Consider the following 27235-nt stretch of genomic DNA (forward strand, 5'->3'; position numbering starts at 1 on the left):
TCCATCATTGTCAACCAATGCTAAGATGGATTTTCAGAGTGTGCCCTGTTGGTGGATTCTGAGAGGCCAATCTATTCTGGTGAACAGGAAAGACACTGAAGTCTAGCCAAACCTTGTCAAGGTAACGTAGCAGAGGGGCAATGCAAAGACTCAGGCGGAGCAGGAGAGTCAGATGGGGCTACAATGAGACACACACAGAGCACTCCAATAATTCCATTTAGACGGAGAATTATACAACTATGCAATTACTTACTAGGCCTATATATAAACTTGGAACATGTGAAACCTCTGTAGTAACCAATTATCTATGACCAAATACATATATATACATCAACCATGGGAGTGAGCAGGGTTCTGACAAGAACTCCTACACTTTACCTTTGAGACAGATCGGCAACAGTTAGCATAACCATAAGCAATACTTTCAATAACTTTGTTGTGGGAAAGTAAGTTAAGAGTTTGAAAAACAGTAGATTCAAAACCAGTAAACACAGGTAAGTAAAAGTAACCAGTTCTACAAATGATACTGTTTATTATTGGAGCAATGCGAGTGGCTACGATTAATGTTCCAGAAATCAGGATAAGCTCGGGTAAGTGTTCCTCCCAGTGCTACCATGCTCTGGAAGGCCCTGGGGGATTCTTCCCCAGACCACCACCGACCTTAGGCCTGGGAGAGATAGGGACAGGATGTTATGTCCATTTAAACCTATGGAGGGAGGGGGGCAGGAATAGGTAGTATAACATACCCACTTACTGTAATTCTTCCAGAAACGACTTCAGAGATTCCTAGATCTGCTGAGCCCACTTTTGCGATGTTTCGGTCGAGAGAGTACCAGGGGTCACGAGTGCAGAATTATATTTCCACATCGTGATTGGGTCTGGCTAATACCTGGTTCAGGCTCCTGTGATACGGTTCTGAAGACTGGACATCCTTATCATGAAGGGGTGCAGACTTTCACGGAGCAGGCAACCTCGGTAGACCTCCAGGACATGAAGAAAGCGGGATTCAGCGGGAGTTACCACAATCAGACGACGACAGGCGGTCTTCGGTTGGCGGACAAAGGAGCAGGCTCTGCACAGCTTCTTTTGAGTCCGGAAGGCATCTTGTAGCACAAGCTGAAGATTCACCAAGATCCAAGGGTGCACTCGGAACAGCAATGATTGCACTGAGGTAGTCCAGGAGAAAGCTGGTCAGTCTACCAGGTGATCCATGGACACTTCCGGAGGATCAGCAGGCACGGATCCTCAAGCAGGGTTTGGAATTGGTTGTTCCCACTGGTCTAGGAGGTCAAAGCACCGACATGGACCTTCTTGAGATCAGGACAGGGTGGGGCTTGGCTAGAAGCAATGCTGGTCAGCTGCAATGGTTGTCCTCTGGTCTTCAGGGGTCTGCACCTGTTGGCTACAGTGATGATCTGTAGAATGACTGCAGGAGTCCTCTTTTTATTCAAGATTCAGACTGAAGTCGTCACAGGTCCACCAATGGTAAGGCTCTGCACCATTCACACTGGCAGTAGCTATTAATCATGCATAGCACATCATCCGGCCAAACACGCAGACTGCCACTTTGCCCGTGAAAGCAGAAGCTTTCCTCAGGAAAGGGATTTTCATCTACAGCAATTCCAGACCCGAGAGTGCAGGAAGAAGGCCAAACTACAAAATGGCCAAAGGACAGGCATAGATCTTGTGGCACAGTCATTTTAGAATAAATGGTACTCTTTATGGCATTATGTGGTAAAATCCAAAAGTGTATGTAGAAACCCCAAAAACACAGTAGGGAAATATCTGCTGCCAGAAGCCCATTCTGGACATATTGTAATTGTAATGACAAAGTTACAATAGAAAAAGTTATAAGGATACACAGTATCCTAACCGCACTTCACTTTAAAGTAATGGGAGCAAGCTTTCAAAATACAAATAATTCACTAAGGGAAACATAGTCTCCCAGCAATGATACTCTTACTTAGGTCAGAAAGCAAACAGTGTTCCATAGAAATCTATGGGAGAAAAGCAGTAAAAATGAAAATCTGTCCTAACTGTGTATTTTCTTATGTAACCCCTACAGCAGTCTATGGAACACATTCCTACTCCAGCTCTTTTAACTGTGCCCTGCTCACCTGTCTAAGATATCCATCTAGAGGCTTGGGTGATTGCATGGCCTTCGTCTTATGGCCTGTAACTCCGAGGATGAAATCTCTAAGAACTTCTTCTTTTATGTCCCGCTCCAGGATGTATCCCTTCATGGTGGGGCTGGTTCTGTTCAGCCCAAATCCATTCGCCGTTTAACGATGTTCACACTGAATATGCATGAAGAACATTTACACTGTATGCATTTCACTGGAATTCCTTTACTTTTGTGTTGGTCATTTTGAAAACCCATGTTGATTTTTACTATTCAATGGGTCCATCAGGCCAATAATTCTTGTAGGCAACCCATATTATGTTATTTTACTTTCCTTTGTAAAGTGAAGACGTGGAATATTTTGGTCCAACGTTCCTGCGATGCATTGACAACCATGTACGTTGCTAGGTAAACACTGAGATAGGAAATAGATCTAGACATTGAACTAGAATCAATAATATAAGCAGACAGACCGCTGTGACATGTCCTCTGAATGCCGCTCATTAACTGATCTCTTATTCTTTTTAGACAACCGGCGACGAAAAGCAATTACTCTACGATTTCCCATGGACAAATGTCGGAAAGCTTGTATTCGTGGTAAGTCCAAGGACGAATGCCTTCTCGAGACTTTAACTTGCATATCTTTGCCAATACTGTAGATACAGTAATTCCAAAAGCAATTAAATCTCTTAGTACTTAATGTCTGGCTGTAAATGAAAACCCAACGTTCTCCATACCGAGGCGTTTCTTAAATGCTGCGGAAGTGTCATAGTGTAGGATATTGCAATGCTTTTTTATTCTTTTAGCTTTTAGAATCATGAGTCAGGGGGCCCCCAACACAAAAATATGTTGTACAAGTACTGATTGCATGGGATTTATATTGGAATGTTTACATTTCTGGTCTTGGTTTACAGCCATCAGTTATGCATCAATTCACTTCAAAGGTGTTCGCCTTGATCTAAATTCCAATCTCCTTTACTAGTTCTTTATTCCCATCTGATTGTTATATTTCCTTGTATTTCTTTTAAGTAAAGTATTTCCTTGTGCGTTAAGGTATTGGTATTCTACCTAACCATTATCACGACAAGGAAATTACAGATATGTGCTATATATTCCATTCCATCTTGATCAGCTCACTCGCAACTCTCAATTCTCCCAAACTGTGGTCACCACAGAGTAATAATCGTGGCATGCTCTTCCATTGTTGATTAGATGGCATCTGATCTTTATAAACAAACACTGGATAGCTCCCTGCCACGCCCTGGAGGATAACTTTCTCTTCCCATGCATCAGCAGCTGTCTCATCTCAGATCCTGATTTTCCAAATTCGAGTCATGTTAGCAGCTGCTCAGCTGTGAATGTACAATTTGAAACATTGGCCTCATTGCGAGTGTGCCGTGCAGAAAAATGTCAGTAAAACGGCTGGTAATACCAGATCTGGCATTCATCCGAGTTTGCCGGTAGGAGCAGTGAACTACAGGCAGGCCTGACCTACTGGGATTTCAGGCACCTACCGGCATCGAATTACCACCGGCACCAAGATATCCTGGTGACACGGGATATCAGGTGCCGGTAATAGTAATGCAACTCTGCCGGTACGGCAGGTTACTGGCAGACTCGTCATGAGGGCCATTGTCTTTGAAGCAGAGCACTTGATCTGTTCAAAAAATGTTTTAGGAAGTCATTTTTTGGGTTGTTTTCTTTTAATTTAACCTGAGAAGGCCTGTATCCCTCAGCTGTCAACACTGAAGATGCTATTTACATGCAGTTGCCAGGGAGAGATTTTGCGTCTGGCCAACATAAAGCCTGAGCAACATGACTGGGAAATCTCCCTCCTCCCCCACTCATTCTGTGCTGGATTTAGGCCAGCATTGCTCAAGAAGTATCTCCTTCTTAAACAGGGAAAGAGAAGGAGCTGGTACTGCTGTTTTACAGTCGGACGCAGAGGACTCGAAAAAGCAGATGCGAGAAAGAGTCTCTGCTCTGTGCACCGTCTCACTGCCACAGCCTTGCTGGGCATTAAGCTGTTCATCCCAGGATAACGTTTCAGCAGGAACGTTTGCATTTAAGCATTGGGTGTACTTTTCCCCCAGAGATGGCTATTATGATACTGCCGAGGGGCTCCCCAAACAGTCATGAATGATTTCAGGGGCCCCTGAATACAATCTACCTTTGAGTAATTCCCCAAGAAAATGAAAAGCTTTCACTAAATCTCTTTATGTGGAGCTTCAAGTAAGGTCCGTCTCTGGTCCCCTCTATCAAAGTATTAATGCTGACAATTTGTCAGACAATGGGCATGTGACAAAATTCGCCTAAAAAATGAACAATAAATACTCACCCGTAGTCTCAGTATACGCTGGGAAGGGTGCAGAACTACTCCTCACACAGCAAATGCACACGTAACCTGGTAAGCGGCCCGTCACACCTTTCCTTCCATTTCTATGGCGCTTGTTCTTTCCCTTGTACACTTCTTACCTCGCCTTGTCCCTATTCTAATTTCCTTCTGGTCAAATTTTATTGTAGGCTTCGGCTTGCCATTTCTTCACTGTGGAAACGCTGCTGCCTTATCCACTTCGGCAGACGTCAAACCACCACCAATTTCCCACCATAGACGTAGCTCTAAGGTTGTTCCGCCTTTGGAGGTTTTCCTCAGCGTCTTGCCCTTCTGTGAGCCTTGGCTCTCCCTCTGTTCAGGGATAGTCTTGGCTACCAGAGAGGCTCCAAAAGACCCCAGGTTAGCCAGACCAGTGAAAACATTTGATAGTGAAACAAAGACAGCCTTCATTTCTTAACCAGTATTGAGCCTCCCTCGAACACCTTCATCCTCGCCACTCTCCGCAAATTCTCGCACTCCTTGTACTATTTCTCATCTCAAGCCTCCTTTGATCTCAACAGGGGCTTCCTAGTTTGTGGAAACTGTAGTGTTGCTAAACCAAGGCTGGATTGGGTATTGCTCCTTTTGTTGTGAATCGGGCATTTTCAGGGGCATTTTGACTTGGATTCCTTTTTCAGTTGATCTTCTTTAATCTACTTTGATCTACAGCTTGAGAACTTCATTTTCATGCTTAGGTCTTTCTGTATTCGGAAGTCCTAGCCCGATCCATCGTTTCACCTCTATTTGAGCAAGTTAATCATGACATTTACACAGCCGCCTTGTTGAAAGCCGCTCATCCTCATTCTCTAGCTATTTTTTGGTTCCTCTCCTGTCACCTCCATTCAGCAGTCGCTTCACCAGAATCCTCAAGAGTTTCATGTGTTTGGGATTTTGGCACACATGTTTTCGATGAATTTTTCTTCGGCCAGAGGATCCATGGTAATCCATGGTGACCACCAGCACATCCGCAGCGTCGACCTCTTTCATCCAAAGTCTGTTTGAGCCGCTCAGCTGGTCTAAGAATACTGGTCCCCACAAATAGGCATTTGGTTTCTGCTCATGGTGCAGGGAATGAGCACTGAAATGTGAAGGGTTACTGCACTAGCCGGGCAGATGTCAAGAAAGGTGTAGAAGTCTCTTAATACTTTCTTTCTGAATAGGCCTCATGTGGAATGAGGGTCACGTGCTCTCCCTTTCCTTTTGAAAAGATGGCTAGTGTGAGCCTAGAACATTTGGCAGGATCTGACGGGGCCGCTGCAGTGACACTGCCTTTTATCTGGCAGAGATCGCTCCAGTCGAGACTACCTAGACCGTTTCGCAACCCGCAGGTCATGTGCAGGCTGGAGTATGGCTTGCCAGTGGGGACACCATACCCCCTCGTCACCTCTTCTGGTTGAACTGGCCTCCCTCTCCTCGCCAGCGGTTCCTGCCGCCACCAGTGGAGAGCCAATGTTCTTGTTTGATGTGAAGCCCCGGCTCTCGGAGTCAAGGATGGTCCAGCCTTGTCTGCCTGTGCTTGTGTGGCCTACGCTGAGGTCTTGAAGGGCGAGGCCTTCGGTTATGTTCAGTGCACTGAGTGCAGCTGTTTAAAGTGGCGGGCTACTCCTCAGAGGTCAGAAGCTGCGACATTGCTACTTCCTGCTGCTTGTGCTGTTGGAATTGAGTCCCAGATACCAACTACCCCCGATTGCAAAAAAGCCAGGTGCCAGACGGTGAAGGTGGCAGTCACAGCAGCTCCTTACCCTCTACCCAGAGTGCATTGCGCAATGGGCACCATCAGCCTCGCAAAGGGGAAGACGATAACTGTGGATCCTCTGCTGAGGTGGAGTGACGTACAGTGTCGTGCGTCTACTGCAGAGGTGGCACAATCCCTGCTTTAGTAGAGTGCTTAAAGGCAAGTATGCAAATTCCTCACCAGCCTTTGAATGTGTCATCGGCTCTGCGATGCGCCTGCTGAGCAGCAGCAGTTCAATGCAGCCGGGACCGACGCCTAAACGCGTGGACGAGCTCGCGATGAAAAGCGCCTCGTGCGCGACATCAAGAGCCCCGGATTACATTTCAAGCTGCTGAACGCGCGGAATAAATTATTAACCGAAACAAAATGTTCTGCCCCTGTGACGGGCATTACGCGCTGCACGGCTTGCCAGCACTTGCATGGGATGATGACGGTTTGGATTGCGTAACGTGAAGTAAAGCCGGATTGGCGAATGCTTTCATTCAAGGTGCTGTACTCGACTCGGGAAGCCTCCGTGAAGGCATTGCACGCAGCAGAGGGGATGCTTCTTACAGGACATTAGACACTATGGCCTTCCTTATTCACACACACACACCAGTGCAATGGACAGGGACGTCATTTGACCCAAATGCCAGAGGTAGCAGAAGTGACATCACATGACCTTTGACCTCTGACGACATCACAGGAAGTGATGTCATTTGACACCACCCGAAGTGACGACATGGAAAGCGATAGAACATGACCTTTCACCCCTTTAATGAGTCTAGCAATTATTGTACAAAATTCCAGAAAGACACATTATTTGTTATTCATATTTTTTCTTACTTAGGGTCACTGCTCAAAGTGTTGCACTTGTGGAAAACCCTTTTTTTTTTTTTTGGGGGGGGGTGGCTGCTCAACATAAATTCCAGCCTCTCCAGTAACAAAGAGCCACATGGCACTGGCCACACCCCAAGGGCTTCAATGTATATATATATATATATATATATAATATTTTACAAAAAATAGATTTTTTTTAGGGGTGGCAATGGAGACCACAGGGGTAGCAAGAGGAACCTCAGGGGTCACACTTGCGACCCCCAAATGACGTCCCTGGCAATGGCCACCGTATATACACCATAGAAAGAGGGTATTTTTAAGGTCATACATATACGGGGGAGGGGGGGGTTATGCTTGCCCCCTTTCAAAAGCTATAAAGGCATTTGGGGTCGGTCATTAAACCATATTGAAACACACTGGCCATCTGCAGAATGTTTCACATGCAGGAGATCTTGGTAAGAACGTCTGTATGAGGAATAGGAACTAAAGATGGCCAAGCTCTAGAATGACTTATACATGTTTTTGCAATCTTGCCTAGCCCCCGCCGATCTGCAAGACGCATAGACACTATGCAGGGTGATTCACAGACGCGTTTTATAATGGTGCAATCCCATAGGAAAACGCTCTGTGAATCAGGCCCTGTAGCATGTCTGCATAACCAGTGACTACCCTAAGCAGAACGAGCGACGGAAGAAGCGTGGAATTAGTGGGCACAGCAGGGGGGCAGCATGCACGGACATGAACACAACACCCGGCAGCTTTTGCCACTACAACTGGCCACATTTATAACACAGCAAACAACTGAAATGTGACATGAAGTTTCCATCAGACAAAAACACGTCAACGGACCAAAACATGACATACATCAAACTAGCGTATCACAGCATTGGGGGTATGTCATTGATACTTGGAATTTCCAAAAATTGGAACTCTCTACCTTTGACACTAAGATCTGAAATATCTTACTGGACCTTCGGAAAACAGCTTAAAACTGTTTTTTTCCCTCCTATCCCAACCCTGGGTAATTTTTTAAGAATTGCCTGGGCATCCCTGGGGAATGATGAGGTTGGGGGTGGTTGATTTTAACAGCTGCAGGGCAAGTCTCCTTGGCTTCCCCCACAAGCAGTGCTCTGCGCATCAGATCTTGGTTGGATGAAAATAAGGGTGTTTTCTATGATTTTTCCAGAGTTTCCTGTTTATAGAGATGCCTAAACTCCAGGCTTTATATCTGCCCTTCACTTCCAAGTGTAGGGACTCCCTTGTGAAGGGGCAGTAAGTTGCCAATCGGTCACATACTTTCTGGTTTCTTTTGTTAGTATGTCATTGTGTATCTGCACCTGGCATGGTGGAGATGGCCAATCAGCTCCCTCCAAAGCCAAGCCGGAATTACAATGCCCAGAGCTAGCAGCTTAGACTAATGTACCGTTACTCTCTGTGAACGCCTACACTCCGGTACGTAACACTATAGTAATTGTATAGAAAGTTAAATTGTTAAGTTTATTCAGGCAAACGCAAATAAAACGTCATCCGGCTGCTTTGTTAGACAAACATTGAACACCTATCAGTGAAGGACACTGCTGCTATTCCCTTGGGCTTCGTACTAGCAATCCAGTGATCAATATAACAATATTGCGGCCATTTCCTGGTGGCGATCTTGCGCCTTTCCCACTGTGAGTATGCTTGTGTCCTGGGGCTTTCCACTGTGGGTCAGGAACAGAGCAAGTGCAACGTATTGTCTCGAACTTGTCCAGATGTCTCTTTGATGGCGGCTTTTGGTTGTCACTTAGCCCTGTCGAAGGCTTTTCAGCATAGAGCGCTCACAGCCAGAGACGTGTCCATGCTGCTTGTACACGCCAAGAGTAGGTTATCCCATCTGAGCTCCAAGCCCGGACAACTGGCTTAAGCAATATTATGAAATGATCCGTCGCCTCCCCCTGCGCTCCTGGGCACGCCATACCTTGCCCACATTGGTCGACACACCTTATCTATCCCCCCTCGATACCCCCGCTCCGAGACGGTCGGTTTTCCTTCATTGCCATTTCAAAATGGATTAGATCGATTTTACTGCCTCAGAATCCGCTGTGGGAGACGCCATCTTGCTTGTATCCTTTCTTTTGGTTTTACAGCAATCGACATTCTAAAAGCGGTAACCCAAGCTCTCTTTTTCAAGTCATCTTTGACACGTGGCCATGGCCAGGGACCTTTCTGCAATTACAACGATGCAGCCCCGCCTCACAGTGCTGAGCACGCCCCCCTGTATAGGTCTGGTAGTGTGACCCCGTGAACGCTGAACTATAGCAGGGACGGCATTCCCTTTTCAGCTTCCTCAGCCACGCTGCCTGTTTGGGGGTGCTGAGGGTAAACTGTGTGAGCGTCCCTCGATTCCTAAACTCCTAATGTAGGGGTCCCACTTCCTGCAAACCAGACTTATGCTGTTTTTATCCGTGTTTTTTAGGGGCGGAATCTTTCGACATATTCTTCCAGACCTGCAATGTAGGGGTTCAATTTTTAGGCATCCATTAGAAACATACTACATTGTAGAGAGGAACAGATAAAACCATACAAAGGAATTGGCATATGCAGGGCGCAAGCCATTATATATATTTTTTGTCAGATGGCTGCACTGTGTTCCGCAGTATGATATCACTGACGTGTGTTCGTGCCCCCTTCATGTTTGACATTGTAGGGCAAGCCACTTGCACCCGCCGGTGTGTTGCGCAGCATTGGGATTGCTTGGGACCTTCGGTAGCCATGACTTTAAGTGGCACAGTGCGTCTCAGGAGTTTCCGTTAAGAGTTTGGTAAAGTTGCTGCATTACACGTATCGCTGGTATCGCATCACCCTAGATTCCGCGCGGTGGGGACTATCCATTAATGCAGCATGGTGGCAATGGCCTTGAATGCATGGCTCCACCTGGCAAGCAGTAGAGAGCAAATCGCCTCTGGAATTTTAATGATGCCATTTCTTTAGTGAGAACATTGCCTGTGCCCTGTGACCTATGTGAACTCGCAGACAAGTTTTTATGTATTTTATATCCAGTACAGTAAGTGAACTTGGCGCATATAGCATTTGATGTTGGCTTGAGTTTTCAGTTGATATTCCGGCACAGCTATGAGGAAAATGTGCTTATAGCACTTACTGCGACACCTGTGTTGTTTATAGAAGTGGCAACCTTGAGGGACCGACTGGTGGCTACAGCAGGAGTCCCCAAGAATGGCACTGCTGGAGCCAGTGGGCCACGCACTGGTTTTATGGGTCGCCGGAATGCCTGTGGAGGAAGAATCGGTGGTGTCGCTCTCCCTCTCTCCGCACTGCACCAACCGCCCTCTCCATCCGTACAACCTCAGGCCTTGCCGCCATGCAGCCTCCACGCTTTCTCTCCCGCCTCGCCCCTCTTTTACCCCCTATCCCTAGTCTTTACCCCTGCTCCTCGTTGCATGAAGTGGCATCCTGCTGCTGCCTCGGGGCTGCCACACAGCACTCTTGTGACATTGAAAACATACAGACAAAAAGATCACGAAAATGCACACACACCCAATGGTCAGTGAGCGATGCGATTTCTTTCTAAATAACTGGGCTAAAATCTATTGGTCCATAAAGATGATTTATTAATAGATTTAAAAAGTAAGTTTCTTCATGGGTTGGAGTGAAGATGCTGTCAGACGAAAAGGCAACAGTAGGCTTCCCGACAAAAGGGCGCTTCATTGACTCACAACTTCTCCAATGATTCTCTACAGAAGTGCACGTGTGGTTATGTATTTGAAAGCATAACACAGCGCATTGTTGGGGTATATGATGGCAGCAGCTTCACTGTGTGTTAACCCTTACCTTGTGGGGACTTTGCCCAGCACCTGGTGGCAATATTGGTGCATTTCACGCTGCACTTCACATATGCAAGGTAAAACATATTGACTTTGCCAATACTTGTTCTCCGTCCGCTCCAGCTCCAAAGCAATCATGGGCAGGAAACTCTTAAACAACTAACCGATTCCCAAGCATGAGTGCTTTTCAGAAATGCCTGGTGGCGTAAGATGTCCTTGTCAAGTGCTACCCGGGGGCAAGAACTTGCCAACATGGCAGTTAAGGAATTTTAATTTAATTTGCATTAAATGCCGTTTCTGGCATTTTCCTACAGCCGACACACACCTGTAAAGCCTGTTTTTTAACCAAGAAGACCCAGACACTGGATGTAGAATGCTTCCTTACGTCACTTACTTTTCATATTATTCATGCAAAAATGGATGGTCTGCAGTTTTACTCCAGTCTGACATGAAATCGCTTATACTCCGTTTAAGGAGGTAGGCAGGCGACTGATCCATAACTCGGCCCCTTAAGTTTCATTATAAAATGATTCAAATGTGTGTTTGCATGACACATAGAATAGTGAGGTTTCCAGTTACTACACAATTACCACTGCATGAAAAACCTATTGCACCAGGGTCATTGTTTATCAAAGATACATCTCATATTTATTTCAATAAGTGTGTTACCGCCAACGTCTCTGAGGTTTCCTTCTAGGATATGTCGTATGGCAGCACTGGAGGGCTACGTATATATAGATTTTTCTGGGGGCAAAGTGCTGTTTCTGGAGGGGGAAAAGGGAAGCACCGGGTATTACCACCACTCAGTCCCGCATATTTGCTGCAGAATTAGGAGTTGTGGTAAAGTGGCGGTATTCCCCATTTGCCGAGTCCATAGGGCTTCTCAGGTAGTTTTGCAGATTTACTGCGAGTGGTATTTCTGCCATGGTAAATCCAGTGATCTTTGGAGCTCGAGTGGAGAATTTGCCTTGCCGGAGGTAAATCCTCCACGCCACCTCCAAAGAGGTAGAGCAGAGGTGTGTTAAAACTGGCGGTAATTCCGTTACCATCAAAAATATACTGCACTGAGGCCCATTATAATATTCTCAATTTGCTTTTGACAGTATTTTCTATACTTTAGCTTACCCTGCACAATAACAAATTAATGTTGGGCATTATTTCATAGATCAGCTTTCTTCTTAAAATGATCATGTGAGTGGCATTGGTGTGAGCTGTAAAACACATAGAAACTAATGGTGACTATGTAATTAAAGTTGATAGTGGGTAACACGTTCACCTCAAGTGAACTGTATCCTATTAACTGCAATAGAGAAGATGTACATGTATTATTTCATAGATCAGTAAGATTCATGTATGGTTGCTGACCCAAACCAATTTGTTTCCCAGAATTCACCAGCATGGGGTCTGGCATGGATTCACATGCTCATGAATATTCCCCGTCGTCAGGCTGGGAATCCTTAGTAAAAGAAAAAACAGTTTAACCTTTGCTTGAAAACTGTATTTCTCCCCTACACCAATCACTGTGCTTCGGTCATACTGCCACCGTCCAATGACAGTCCTCTCCCCAAGCCCAACCCCTGGTGTCCATCCTCAGATTTTTACTGCATGCTCCAGTGTTGGGAGTCCTCTTAGTGCTCTCCAAGGTATTTTTTCATATTTCAAGTTTTGGACAAATTTTAGTAGCGTTTTTGACAGATTTTTGTCTAATCGTTCGACCGGAGGTAGACTACCAGCAGCGGGTCCCCACTGTCGGTGAAGATCACAATACATTGCAGATCTTTCATCGAGTTTCGAGAAGGCCCGGGCTTGGGCCTACTTCGCACCATTCCACCGTGACAGAGGAGAAGAGATGCCTATTCAAACTCTGTGCGAAATGTGGATTGAGGAACGTGTACATTGAAGATCGACACCATAAAAGTCTGTATTGCCTGCATCCGAACCGTGATGAGGATGGATGCGAGGTCTGCCATGGATTTTTGAAAAAAAAAAGACAAAACTATTGCTACAGCAGGCTGGCAGCATGGCTCAAATCGGGCAATGCCTCTGACTGTGCTTCCGGGCATGGTCATGCTTCCCCCAGAACCGGCCGGTCCCATAAACCTACTCCCTCAGAAAAGAGGTTGAGATTCTTGGAGTATGCCCCACCTTCTTGGGTTCAAAAGAAGGCAAGGCTGCACATCGTTGATCCCTGGGTTCGCCGCTGCTGTGGGTCCCAGCTCGGGAAGGACAAGTTCGCAATTACCAACCATTTCTATGGTGCGCCTACCAGTGAGGGGCGCTCCCTCTAAGAGAAAGTCCTTGACTCCTTCAAAACTCCACTTGCCATCGGCGGACAAGGTGACGAACGAAAGATTCAAAGGTGGCCCTTCGATGCCCCCCCTCGGCAAAGCCATCATCATCTCAACCGGCCAAAACAACTTCGTCATCAACGGTCATAACCATGTCGACGAAGGCTCCTGCTACCAGGCTGTTGATGACTATGTCGACAACCAATACTTCTTTGTCAAAAGGGGGGCTTGCCTCGAAGGTGGTGTCCACAGTCACGGCGACAGCCACCCCTCGTGTGTCCCTACTGCCAGGGCATGAAGCAGCTGCTGTGGCTCCGGTGAAGGCCCCTGGAATGGGGGACAGCTGCTGCTCCTCCCCAGAAGTCTCCAGAGAGGGCAAAGAGAAGAACTCATATGGACTCTAAGAAGGGTACAGAACCACGGGCTGACCCGGTGAGACCAGTACAGATTTATACAGACTCCGATGAGAGTGACGACAATCTGCCCGAAGACTATTCGGACCACGAAGGGGGTCAGGGACCCGTGTCTGTAGGTGGGTCGCCACGAGGCGAGCCTGGTCCTCCACCTCACCAGAAGAGGCACACGAGTCCAGAGCCTCCAACTCTCATTCCTTCCATGCCTCAGCCCAGGGACATCTCTTTGGGCATTCTGACCGCACTGCACACGTTTGTATCAGAAATTCAACAGAGACTTCCACCCACACCGAGCTCTGCTCCATCTGGGAATCCCCATAGACCACTTCCTGGTGCAAGTGCAGGTCAAAGGACCCTGCTGGTCCAAAGCGTCAACTGACGCCACCGCCTCCACCTCAGGACTTGAACCGACTGAGGATCCTGCCATGCACACAGGCACGGATACAGCGGCTATGGCGACAGACACCGACGAAGACTTCTATCCAGTTGAGGCGGGAACCAGTGGGCGCAGATGAACCGCACAGGGCCTCTCTGCTGGATGAGGTTGTCTCCTTCCACGCAATGATGTCCAGGGCCTCAGAACCTTTCCAACTGGTGCTTAAGGAGATTCCTTTACCAAGGTCATGAGTCCAGACGCAAGACTATCATGTCCGTTCCCCTGCTGGATGATATCTGGGATGATTCCCTGGCCCTAATGAAGAATCCGAGCACTGCTCCACCCAAGCGGGGCAGGCTGTAGAAGAAATACAGAGTGCCGGACCCAAGCTCCCAAGTGCCTGTGGTCCCAGCCCTCACCTGACTCTGTGGTCTCAGCCATGGCCATGAAATGCGCTGCAAACCAGTCGTCCTCGTTCATAGTGCCTCCGGACCAGGTGGGGAAGAAGCTGGACACTGGGGAAAATGATAATCTATACTGCTGTCAGCACCATTAAGGCTACTAATGCTCTGTCCCTTTGTCCGGCTATGATTTGGAATTATGGTATAGACTGGGCCTTATTTTTGACTGCTTACCTGAAGACAAGAAGGTAGAAGCTTAAGCGCTGTTCCAGGAGGGGGAAGTGGCCTCGGAACATGCTATCACAGTCGCGGTGGATACCGGGTTCCATCAAATGGGCAACAGTGTCTCTTCATCGGCAGGGATGGCTGAAAGCCACCAACTTCAGAACGGATGTTCAGTCCAATGTGTTAGACATGCCATTTGATGGAGAGAACCTATTTAGCATGGCCTTGAATGAGTCGCTGCAAATTATCAAGACAGACAGAGACGGCACGTTTGCTGGGCACCTTGCAGCAACGTCTGTCGTTGTCCTTTCATTCCTTGAGAGGAAAGCCCGAAAGGTCCTTGAAGGAATATACCACCACTTATTGGCAGCCTTCCCGCTCCACAACCCAGGAAGCCTACAGAGGTCACTCACAGGCATACGGCAGCGGATGACAGCGTCCGCGCAGCCTGAAGGTCAGAGCTCCGACCCCGAAACAGGGCTGAACCGGCCGTGGACGTGAGGCCCCACTTGTGCATCCCAATTGGAGGCTGGCTGGTGATGTTCGGCAGAGCATCGAAGACCATCCCCAATGACAGATGGGTTCTGGATGCCCTCGAACAGGGACACACCTTGAAGTTCCTATGCAGGTTTCCTCGTATTCCCCCAGTGGCTCGACAAGTAAAACACGTGGCGCAGCTGCTGCAGGAGGTCCATGCCATGTTGAAGAAGGGTGCGATAGAGCCTGTCCCCCAGTGTCTCACGGGCTCCGTAGTGTACTCCAGATACTTTCTGGTTCGAAATAACTCAGGAGAGTGGAGGCCGATCCTGGATCTGAGATGCCTCAGCAAGTACTTGAAGTCCCAGAAATTCAGGATAGTCACATTTCAGCACATGCTCGGCCAACTGAAGGAAGGTGATTTCTTGGCGTTGCTGGATCTGGAGGACGCCTACTTCCACATCCCCATCCACTGGAAGCACTGCAAGTTCCTGCGGTTTGTGGTCCAGGAGCGACGCTATCAGTTCCAGGTGCTCCCCTTCAGCCTTAAATCGTCCCCCAAGGGTCTTTACAAAGTGCTTGGCCCAGTGGCAACACATCTTCATCTCCAAGTGCATCCAGGTCTACCCTTACCTGGACAATTGGCTCGTCCGATCACGCTCTGGCGAGCCAACACATGGTGAGGACCGTGAGTCTGCTGTTGGAATTGGGATTCTCCATAAATTATCTGAAGTCCTGCTTGGAGTCATCGCCAAACGCTCTCTTTCTGAGAGCCCGACTCAACACAGTGACTTGTCTGGTAAGAGAGGTTGAAAGCCATCGTAGGGAAGGTGCAGCGCCCGCCTTCGGCGCGGTCAACTACTGTGTGAGCCTTCAAGTCGCTGCTGGCCATGATGTCCTCCTGCATCAACCTCATCCTCCTTTGCAGCCTATAGATGATGCTTTTTCAGGAGTTTCTGGATGCGAGGTGGCTGCAAGTCTCGGGGATCCTGGACAGACAAGATCGCCCTCAAAAAGGAGTTCCGACGAGCAATACAGTGGTAGGGCGTGCACTCTCATCTCACGCAAGGGGCCTCACTCCAAGTCTCTTCTTACCAGGAGACAGTCACCACGGATGCTTCTTTGGAAGGTTGGGGAGTGCACACCAGACAGTTGCACACCAGAGGCCTTTGGCTGGCAGAGGAAAAGACCCTTCACATCAACGTCCTGGAGCTTTGGGCCATTTTATGACCCCCTCAAGTCCTTCCTGCCATCGCTAAGGGACAAGGTGGTGTGGATCTTGGGGATGTGCCCTCCGGCTCTCTCCTGGGAGGCCCAGCATCTATGGCACTGGGCAGTTTGTCAGGACATGTTTCTCGTTCCTTTTCACCTGGCTGGCATCAACAACACCATCACAGTCTCACTGAGCAGGGAGCTGTGTTCTAGCCACGAGTGCGAGCTCCCAGGACCGAGTGGATCTTCTATTCCACGAATGGGGTCAATCCCAGATTTACCTTTTCACAACGCGACACTTTCCAAGTGTCTGAGGTTCGCCAACCGGTTCCTATATGCTTTCCTGCCATTCCCACTCCTGGTACAGGTGATCAGCACACTCGGTGCCACTGCAGGATGATACTCCGCGCTCCAGCACGGCCTGTGACAAATCTGGTATCCAGACCTGCTACATTTGTCGACGGCTCCATCCATCGGGCTACCACTACTGCCCGATCTTCTTGCCAGAGAGGGAGAAGCAATTCTACACCACGACCTGGCATCACTGAACCTAAGGGCCTGGCTCCTGCAGCCCTAGAATTTGGATATTATTTTTTACAAGCAGAATGTAAGGACATCCTGGCCAAGGCCAGGGCCTCTTCAAGGTTGACGTGCTACAACCATAAGTGGAAACGTTTCCCTGTGTGGTGCCGGGCCCAGAAAATTACCACTCTGTGGGTCACAGCTCCGCAGCTCCTTCCATACCTGCTCTCCTTGGCCAAGGCTGGACTGGCTCACTCCTCTATCAAGGTACCCCTAGCCACCATATGCCGTTACACCAGGACACCGGGTAGGCCCTCCCTGTGGTTGCGCAGACCCATCAATTAGTTCAAGGACCTCTTCAGGACTTTCCCGCCGGTGAAGGCACCCCCCCCCCCCACCACTGGCCTGGGAACTCGATGTGGTCTTGACTAAGCTCATGGGGGTGCCCTTTGGGCCGATGCATATGGCCACACTCAAGTTTCCTTTGTGGAAGATGGCTTTCCTAATGGCGATCACCTTGGCCAGGTGGGTCGGGGAGATCCAAGCCCTGTCGTGCACAGCCGTATTTGTCTTTCCAAGTGACAAGTTTGGTGCAGCGCACATACCCCACCTTTATGCTGAAGGTTCTGTCGGAGTTCCAACTCAACAAACCTTTGTTGCCTATTTTCTTTCCGAATCCGTCGTCACCAGCAGAGAGGGATTTGCATTCGCTGGACATTGCTCATTCAACGTGGCACACACAAAGGATTTTCAGAAGACTTTTTAGTTGTTTGTTAATTTTGGACCTGTGAGACACGGGAAGGCCTTGTCGAAGGCTTCCATCTCCAGGTGGCTCTCCGGCGGCTGCATCATGCACTGTCATCGACCGGCTAACTCTTCCAGGCCGGCCGAGATCCCATTCCACCAGAGCCATCGCAGCAACGACAGCCCTTTTCTCTGGTGTGCACCTGCTTGAAATCTGCAGGGCTGCTACGTGGAGGTCCCTGACCCCCTTCGTGGTCCGAATAGTCTTCGGCCAAGCAGTGCTACGCAACCTGTTCCCTTGAGGTGAGTCCGTTCTGGGGTGAATGTTTTTTACTTTTGTTGAGCCTTGCCACCTCCCGTGGCTGTGTATTTGTACTGCTCATGAGCATGTGAATCCATGCCAGACCCCATGTTGAAGAAGGTTTAAATTACTTACCTGTAGCTCCTGTTCTCCAGCATGGGTGTGGCATGGATTCACATGCGAACCCTCCCACTGTCCCCTTTTTGGCTCTTCTTGTTTCATACTGCCATTTTTACATGCTTACCAAATCTGAAGATGGCCACCAGGGGTGGGACTTGGGGAGAGGACCATCATTGGACGGCGCAGTATGACCCGAATGACAGTGATTGGTTTAGACGAGAAATACAGCTTTAAAGCGAAAGTGAAACAGTTTTCTCTTTTACCAAGGATTCCCAGCCTAATGGGGAATATTCCTGAGCATGTGAATCCATGCCAGACCGATGCTGGAGAACAAAAGTTACAGGTAAGTAATTTAAACCTTATTTTTGATTTACAGCAAAAATTATGCTATTGTTTTTTTTCCCAGTTTATATAGAGTATTTTGTACTACACACTTCCAAATGAATATAGTTTATGAAATTATCCTAATTAAAACAATTACAGAAACCAACATGTTCTTTTTTTATGCCCTTCCTGTTTAGAGCCTTCTTTTCAGATATAGACCAGTGACCAATTCCTGAATGCAATAGAATAGAAATCAAGAGTGTTCTATTTTCCCCACTGTCCTTGGCAACCATGATGGCATCCACAAAAGCATGACAAAATCGCCTGTTGAAGATTGCTCCTGCACATGTGCACATTTTACCTCTCAGATCAGAGTATTGGAAAAAACTAAATATAGCATTTTAGGAAAGCATTGTTAATTCTAATCACAGAGAAAGTTCTCCTTCACAAATAGCTACTGACATTTTGGGGCAATAATAAAGTGTTTGTCATATTTGCTTATTTGGGAGCAGCTTAACAGAAACTCACTAAATCTGTGTACCACTGGTGCCACAGGGCAGAAAAGGATGTTGAACGTCTTTGTGAATTTCTTACTAATGTTTTTTTTAGCTTACAAGTGAAGATTTAGAGATCTCAAAAGGTGGTCTTCATTCGGGGTGATTGGGAGCTTAGGCAGTGGGCATAATGAGAACCCTTAGAACCTAAGCCTTGTCAGCATGGCACATCAGTCATGCGTTTATTGTATGTGTTTTGGGATCAAATGCAAAAGTTTGACTCATGATGAAAATTGAGTGACGCGCGTCGAGTTGCTTGTTTTGCCGTTGGTTTGGGAATCCAGATTGTCACATGTCTGGCTTGCTCCTGTTGACTGTATTTTGTGTACACATGTTTACACTGCCGTTGATTTTGTGTTTGCTCTTGTTGCTTTCCTGCAGGGTAAGAAGTTTGAGATTTTACCCGACGGTTTGCCATCTGCACGGAAGCTCATTTACTACACCGGTTGCCCCCTGCGCTCGCGGCACCTGCTCCAGCTGCTCAGTAACAGCCACCGCCTGTACATGAACCTGCAGCCAGTCCTGCGGCAGGTCAGGAAGCTGGAGGAGAATGAAGGTAAACGCCTGCTTCTCACAGTAGGCATGCGCTTGTAGTGTTGTAGCCATGATGTAAGGTGGGCGGGGAGCGGCATGTGTTATCATCCCTTCTAGACAGCATGCAACCTCTTGGTATGTGAATTTAAAGATGCATACCGAGGTAGGCCCTTCTAGCCCCAGCCTTGCTATTCTAGGGCAATACCCTTGCACAGCAATTGGGACATTTTCCACAAGCACCATTGGAAGTAGGAGTAATATTGAATCTCATAAAAGCAGCTCCAGTCTCTGTATTATCCAATGAAAGTTGATACCTTAATGGTGCTTGATGGGCTATAGACCAGTCCTAGTTAGTCCAAGGTAGTGTTTAGATGGCATCTGCCTACTGACTCCAGTGAAACGAGGAAGGAGGATCTGCATTCATCATTCACATTCTTATTTCTTCCCTGGTTCATTTGTTTGACCAATATATTGTGTATCTATTCCCTGATGCCTCTATTTTCATTGAATTCATGTTTGTTGTATTTATTTCATTGTTCCTTTATAATCTGGTTAAGACCAGTGAGTGGTTGCTACGTGCGGAACCGGGATTCAAACCTGCGTTGCGCTACGTTGTCTTGTTTCCAAGACCAACGCTTTGCCTCTGATCTATCCTTCCTCCCCATGTTCTTCAAGACTGCAGCTCTGATCTTGCCCTTTCATTCTAAATAATTCCAGCCAAAATTCAACTTGGTGCCAAGATCTCACGGGCTGTCTCACAGGGCCATCGCTCACATTATCTCTGAAATCTCCTGTACTTGACTGTTAGGAAAGATTTATCTTTATGCAACTTTCTCTCCATAGTCTCCATTGGAACCCCATTCATTGTGCACTGTTTTTTATCCAGTCCTTGATTTTTGAAGGGAAGTAATGCCTTCAGCTTCTCTTCCCTTGCCTTTTGCTCATTGTTATGGGGAAACAGATCAGTTCTTCAGACTATCATTACTGAGAAACTATGTTTCCCTTTTTAATTCTTGTTATTTTTAACATTGCAGACAGCACCTTACATTGCAGTGCAATGGGGACACTTTGTATCGGCCTAACATTTTACACATGGGAATTTTGGTTACTATTATATGTGCCTAAAGACAAGCCGGTGGCAGCAGTTATCATTTGACTGTGTGCATTATTTTTGGTGTACACATTTGTGTTTACTATGAATGGCTACTAATCGTGACTAGTGTCCTAAAATGGGTTCGCCACAAGATTTTTGCTTGCTTCTTTTGCCATATTGTTTGGCCTTCTTCCTGCCTTGCCAGGTCAGGAAATCCCTTGTACGGTCATGCACTTGCCCAGGAAAGATGCCGCTTTCGCGGGCTAGTGCTGCCTTTGTGTGTGGTTGACCCAGGAAGGGGGTGGGACGGTCAAGTCACAGCCCACATCCTTGGTGCCTGAAAGTCTAGGTGTGGGACAAATGTGAAACAAGTAGTTGTCCCAGATTGGACAACTACTGGCTATTTGAATGGTGTAGATCGTTCTCATTGGTGGAGTTGGACTTGCTTCCAGCTTGGATTTTGGATAAGAAGAGGAACTCTGGAGCCGTTTCTTTAGATAATCATTGGAGCAAAGAACCCATTGAAGAAGAGCAGCCTGCTGAAGATCGAAGACTATCTTGAAGTGACCCAGCATCCCTTCCTGCGTCTGGCCTGGTGAAACCCTGCTTCTCTGCCTGATCTCTGAAGACCCTGAGTAGTGCTTCATCCCTTGGACTAGTGGGACTAACTAATCTCAACGATTTCTTGAGGATCCTGCCCTTATGAGTCATTGGAAGTGTCCCTTGACTGTCCAGTGGACTGACCAGCTCTCCGTGCACTACAACGCTAGAAGCGTTGCTGTTGAGTATGAAACTTCGGTGGTCACCAGCTTGTGAGTAGCCTTCTCCCCGAATTTCAGCTTTCCACCTTCACGGGAAGCTGTCCTGGAGCAGCTGCTGTGACTGGAACGATGCCTATCGTCTCCTGTATGCAGAGACTGTCGCTCTAACTTGCGTTGCTCCAACCTGTGAAGTGTACTGAAGATGCCTGCATTGCTAGTTCTTGCATTTCTTCATAGACAGAGGTTACATCTTGCAGCTGCACCCAACCAGAAGAATCCTCAGAACCCTCAAATCCACAACACGTGGGCACCTCTAAGCAGAACTAATGGAGGAATATTGAGCCCCCATTGATCCCCAAATGATCCACAAAGTCATCTGGGAAAATCTGTGTCTTGGGGGGGTGTAACTAAACAAAGGGTGCCTGCCCCCCCCCGCACCCCCTGTACAAAATAGGATAACATTGGTAACAAGTCCTTTTGTGCCCTTATTCCATTCTGCTCATCTTTTGGTCATTGAACCTGTGAGTATCCTGCCCCTGGGTTAGCATACTTACCTCTGGTAAAATTGTTGTAGAACCTTAACATTATCACCAACACAAGCCTATTGAAACCTACCCACAGATTATTCATTCTGATGAGAGACATTTGGGCTACTGTGACATTTGGGCACAAGGCCTGTAAGGAACTCACAGTGGCAACAGTAAAGACAGACACAAGTGATCACAGTTCAAGGGTGTTTATTAAACTGTATAATGGGTGAGAAAAACACCTACCTTAAACCTACATCTAAGATGGGAGCAAGCTACGACCATCAAATAATAATAAGGCAGTCCTAGTGGCGTCTTGTCAAAAAAAAGGGCCTATACTAAAAAAAACAATTGCCAATCCTTACCGCTGTTACAAAATAGTGTGGAGTAATGTTCACCAGAAAAGAAAGGTGTTCATAAAATAAGTCAGGATGGAATGGCTGGGTCTATTTCCCCACGTTTTAAGCATGGGACAAGGCGGCACTCCTGAGCATAGCACACTTCTGGGCATTTCCAGCACGAGGCTCCCAATTCCATTCAATGATATCAGAACCTTCAGGGGCCAAGTCTCGTTCCACAAAGTCTCTTGCCTTGCAAGGTCTGCTGGATCAAAACAACCAACAAACAAAAGTTCCTTCGGTGATCTTGCACATTGGGCGATTGCTCTTCGCCCCTAGGATCTCACTCCGTTGGGCTTGGATCCTTCTTGCAACGTGGGCCTCCTTCCGTCGGGTTCACTACTGCCTTTCACTTTTAATATCAACACAATGTTCTCGGGTGTATCATACTTCACCCCGATTCGTCGGCAGCCCTCCAGGTTCACATAGCCATCTTTAACAAAGTTCATGAGTTTTTAACACAGTTCATGATTTGCTTCATCTCATTAGAAAGTGTGGTTTCCCTTCTCCTAGCTTTCTTTCGGCAATCGGTCAGGGACTTTCGATTGTACAAGGGATTTGACATGACCCTTGTAAGACCCCTCTGACACCTCACGCCGCTCTTTGCTGGGGCCCTCTGGTACTTGCAGTTTCAACACAAAACAAAAGGGGCCAGCGAGAGTTCTTGCGAATGAGCACTGCTGCAGCACCGGACCACTCTGCAGCTGGCCCTTCTCTGGGCTGTCCCAAAAGTTCAAACACACACAAGTTCTTTGTTCACAAGTTCTTTGCATTCATATAATGTTGCTGATTGCAACCTTGGGCTCAACACAGTTCAGTTTGCTATCAGCTTTTTCCGACTCACCAGCTGTGCTGAACCCGTTGGCTTGTCTTGCTTCTGTAGTCAAGGACGGTACCACGGTAGATGGCGTGGCTCCCCGCCTGTGCCATCAATGCAGGAGGCCTCCGTGCACACTTGACATCTGTTGCTCCACACGTCGGCTTTAAATCCCAGTCTTATGTTTCCTTTTCCAGAGGCTTTGAGAGTCTGTGTTGAAAAGGGCAAGGGCACTTCCCTCATTGTCGTTATTTCAGCTTTTGCTGCCTTTCTTCTACGTTAGAACTGCCGTCCTGGAATAGCTGCTTCCTCGTGTGGTTTGCCTGGCTCGTAGTGTGCTCTTGTGCTCCGACTTTTTTCCCTGTGGGGAAGGTAAAGGGCCATCAGGTGTGTGTAGTTAATTGTCTGACTCTGCCTGACCCAACGGGACATGTCAGTAAACGGCTCTGGTGTTAGTCCGTTGTCGAAAGTGTTCGTGTTGGAAAAGGGGCAGGATGGGTAAAAGGTATTACAAGGAAGGGGTTTACCATGTCTCAACCTTCATTATCCACTTCCACTCCCCGAAGACCCCTCATCCAGGTGATCCTCCCCCAGGAACTGGACCCATAGCGATGGCCGTGTCCTGGCCACCTGGATGACAGATCTCCAAGGACAAGCGGGTGAGACACCTTCAGGTTTCTCAAAGGCCCCATTCATCTTAGAGTTCGTACTTCTTAAAACATGTTATTTATTGTCTTGTGATCTGTTCCATCATTTACTGCATCTAAAATACTTGCCTGCTTTTTGTAAGTTATTTGATTTATATTTGAGCTCATCGTGACTGAATATATTTGTATCAGTGTTGTGCGATACTACCTGATGGGTTCATTTTCCAGTGTGTTTAGAAGGCCTATAATGAATAACTGTATTTTTATACTTGACTGTCTAAATTTAATTATTGTGTGCTATACTGTGTGGACTCATTGAGGGCCCCTGACTCCACTCAAACTCTCCTGAAACTAAGCCTTGACTGCTCGTCCATGTGCCTTGATTGGGTTTGGCTAACCTCTCGGAGTTCCCTGTTCACTATAATTAGGGCGGCCTTCTGAAATCTGTCTACCAGGCCAGATTCTATAAATCCTTTTAACAGTGTCTGCAGCTGAAGCTGCACCCATCACTGGGTAGTAGACATGCACTCCCACCACTCTCCTTCTGTGTTGAAGGGTTTTGTTCGTTCTTAAGCCCTTCACAATCAATGGTGGTATGGGTATATGAGGATTTATGTGGGAAGAGCTAGAAGACATCTTAGCCAAAGATGGGAGGAGAAGGGGCACATCTTTGTATTCCCATGAGTTAATTGTATTAACTGAGTATTAATCCCATCCTTAATTTTGAGGTATTTGAACACCTGACCTTCACTGTCTATGCCCCCAGATCGTGGAACCCCTCGCCATCAACGCCAGCCTTACCCTCTAACTTCTACATTTCCCGAAAGGAGTTAAGACACTCTGTCAAGGAATAGCTCCTCCCTAACGCCTAGGCTTACATACCCTACAGTCTGTTATGGCCCGCTCCCCTGCATCTCTGCTTCCCTCACTGTGCCTTTCCACTGTAACTTGTAGAGTGCTTAGTTGCTTCCAGAAGCCATGCTCGTTCTTAATGAATACTCTAATAATACCAATATCCTGTCAATCCTAGCCCATTTTTACTCGCCAAAACCTATTAGCACCTCAGCCGACATGACCTGGGTTCAAATAGCTATATATACCTTTTGTGTGGGGCTGTAACAGCTAGTAATTCAATTCTGACTAGGGCCCACAGCATTCACTAGCTGGTGTAGCCCCCTACCTTGGAAGCTGGTGCTTAATTAGTACCTAGATACCAATCTAGACCTCCTTTAGCCAATCAGAATGCTAGGAAGGCAGTCTATAACCCCTGGCATAGTCCTCGTTCCAAACATTGTGACGACGGCAGCAGCCGACAAGCAGCACAAACATTTTTTTATGAGCGTTCACAAGAAGAGATGAGCAAGTGCAGTTCAACTCCCCCAAATTAACAAGCCCCAATGGAATACAACATGTGTAAGGTTTTATTGATACTAGCTCCCTATTAAGTCAGCATTACATGTCACGTGTTTGCTCATTTTTCAAAATATTTCCCCACAATAAAACATGGTTTCCTTTTCAGTTGCACAGTGCTATGTGATAATAGCCCCATAGAGCTTGACGGGGGCATTATTACTTGATTTAATACCACATTTCTAATTAATATATCTCGGCTTCGTCTCGGGCATTAACTTTGGTGTGGGTCATTAACCCGTAATAATATCCCCTCTTACAATCTAGAAGGCTTAAATATAGCTGGCTATGCTTGCTTGAATTTACATTTTGTGTGTAGCTTGATGGCACTATGCAAAGAATATATCCGCTATAACTGACTTGTGTGTGTTATACCATGATGGACAATTTGTCTTTTTGACATTACATCTTTGCTTTTTTAATTCCAGGTGCTGCCTCTGATTACAGATAGAAATAATTCACTGTTTGGAAATAGTGTTTCTATAACAAATACGATCTTTTGCCCACTCATCCTGCCTTGCTGTATGCTGAAAGGTACACGGCTTTCCAGTAGATGAGAGTGTCATGGGCCAGACAGTCTTTCCATGTTCCTTGATGCTCTGCTCCTGAAAGTCACAGCGCATGCCTGCTGGCTGCCCAGGGAGCTCCCCGGGGCAATCTAGTGGACAGACCGCCCTACCTCACCTAAGTTACAGAAGCTCAAACAGGAAAGTGTTGTGTGATAATAAATGAATGCACCAAGTTTGGCATTTAGAAAACACAACACAAACAGCGAGCACTTTATGGGAAAAGAAAGCAAGCTAAGCAGGAGTCACTGGTTTGCTGGTTCTGCCTACAGCGCCTGATGCCACCTCCAGTGTTCGTGTATACGGACGGGCATAGTTGGGCTGCTCAATTTTAATTTATTTTGAAATGCAGATTTATATATTATATATGTGCACTCGTGTAAGATTTGCACTTTCCATGTGAAACCAAAAATGCATTTTACCCTTTAACTGTAGACCTAGTGGGGTAAAGTCAACCTGAAAAGGCAGCTAAAAGACACTGGCGGCACTTGCTGGGGGATTGCAAAATGGCCCGGCTAGGCAAAGTTACAAGTGATGTGTCCACTATTAAAGCAATGGACCCTGAGAGGTGGTGGGGGGGGATTACCAGTCTGGTAATTCCCCAGGTGTCAGTTACAAGCCTGAGCGAAGCAAGGGCTTTAGCGTAATCCCCAGAGCATTACCAGACTTGTAATGTTCCCCGCACCCCCCCGCCCCCCGGGAGTTCTTTTGCTGTTCGTACCAGCGGCATGTTGTACCGGCATACTAGTAGCGTTTTTTCTTGGGAAACGACGAGGAAACCGTTGTGCAATGCAAGAAAAAAAAAATGCCCGCCATCAAACAGAGCAAAGGGACTACATGCAGTCCTTTCTCCCTTTCTATGATGGCCATGAAAAAGATATTGAAATAAATAAACAATGAAAATGGCCGCCATGGAACAGAGCAAAGGGACTATAACCTAGTCCCTTCCCCTTTCCATTCCATTTGCGGCCAGTGTGAGAAAGGGAAGACACTTCGAGGGATGCAGTGCGCAGAACGGGAGCAGGTAAGTCTTTGTCGGGCTGGTAATGACCCCGGCCGGGTACGAATTTGGATTCACTTGCCTCACACAGTATTTTGATGCAACTCTCTGTGCCAGTCGTCCTCTCTACCGATCCAAGTGTCAGTGGGCTACACTTAATTCCTTATGAGCATTCGCGGAACCCTGCGAATGACTGCTGCAGGTGGTAAAGTACTGCCAATTAAGTAACCGCCATAGTCCATACCCCACTCTGTTAAAGGATGCAATAATGTTCTGCAGATTACAATTTGAAATAAACAATCGTAACATTTGATAAGAAATAAAAACAAAAAACTCCTTTAAAATATATTGTCAATATGTGTCGGGCAGGCTGCTACTTTCCATCTCGGAGACAAAAGGAAACTTTTCCTTAACTGTTGGCACATTTTAATAATGGACATTCTCTACTAACATGGTTAACCTGCACCCCTGTTTGCCATGTGCATGGAGCACGAATTGTGAGGTAGGAAATCTTGTGTTGGGTGAGATCTTCCTGACCTGTGTCAACCCCAGAATGTTTTGTTTTACTAGTGGATTATTTTTCCTTATACATTTACTCTTTTTATGGGTGCCATTTGTAAGACTCTTCATAGTGCCTTTTTAATGTTATCCTCT

The 27235-nt window shown here is 47.0% G+C and overlaps 1 protein-coding gene across 4 annotated transcripts in view; it reads left to right on the plus strand.

The window, feature by feature from the left end:
- Positions 1-27235, plus strand: part of FRMD6 (FERM domain containing 6) — a 312237-nt gene that overhangs the window by 249584 nt on the left and 35418 nt on the right. For all 4 annotated transcript variants that reach the window (XM_069637464.1, XM_069637466.1, XM_069637465.1 and 1 more), the window contains exons 9-10: positions 2651-2719; positions 19210-19384. In XM_069637464.1, the coding sequence (XP_069493565.1) occupies positions 2651-2719; positions 19210-19384 (244 nt within the window). The remainder of the gene's footprint in view (positions 1-2650; positions 2720-19209; positions 19385-27235) is intronic.

Source organism: Ambystoma mexicanum, chromosome 14, assembly GCF_040938575.1.
Source record: "Ambystoma mexicanum isolate Mex_15411 chromosome 14, UKY_AmexF1_1, whole genome shotgun sequence".
Lineage (NCBI taxonomy): Eukaryota > Metazoa > Chordata > Amphibia > Caudata > Ambystomatidae > Ambystoma > Ambystoma mexicanum.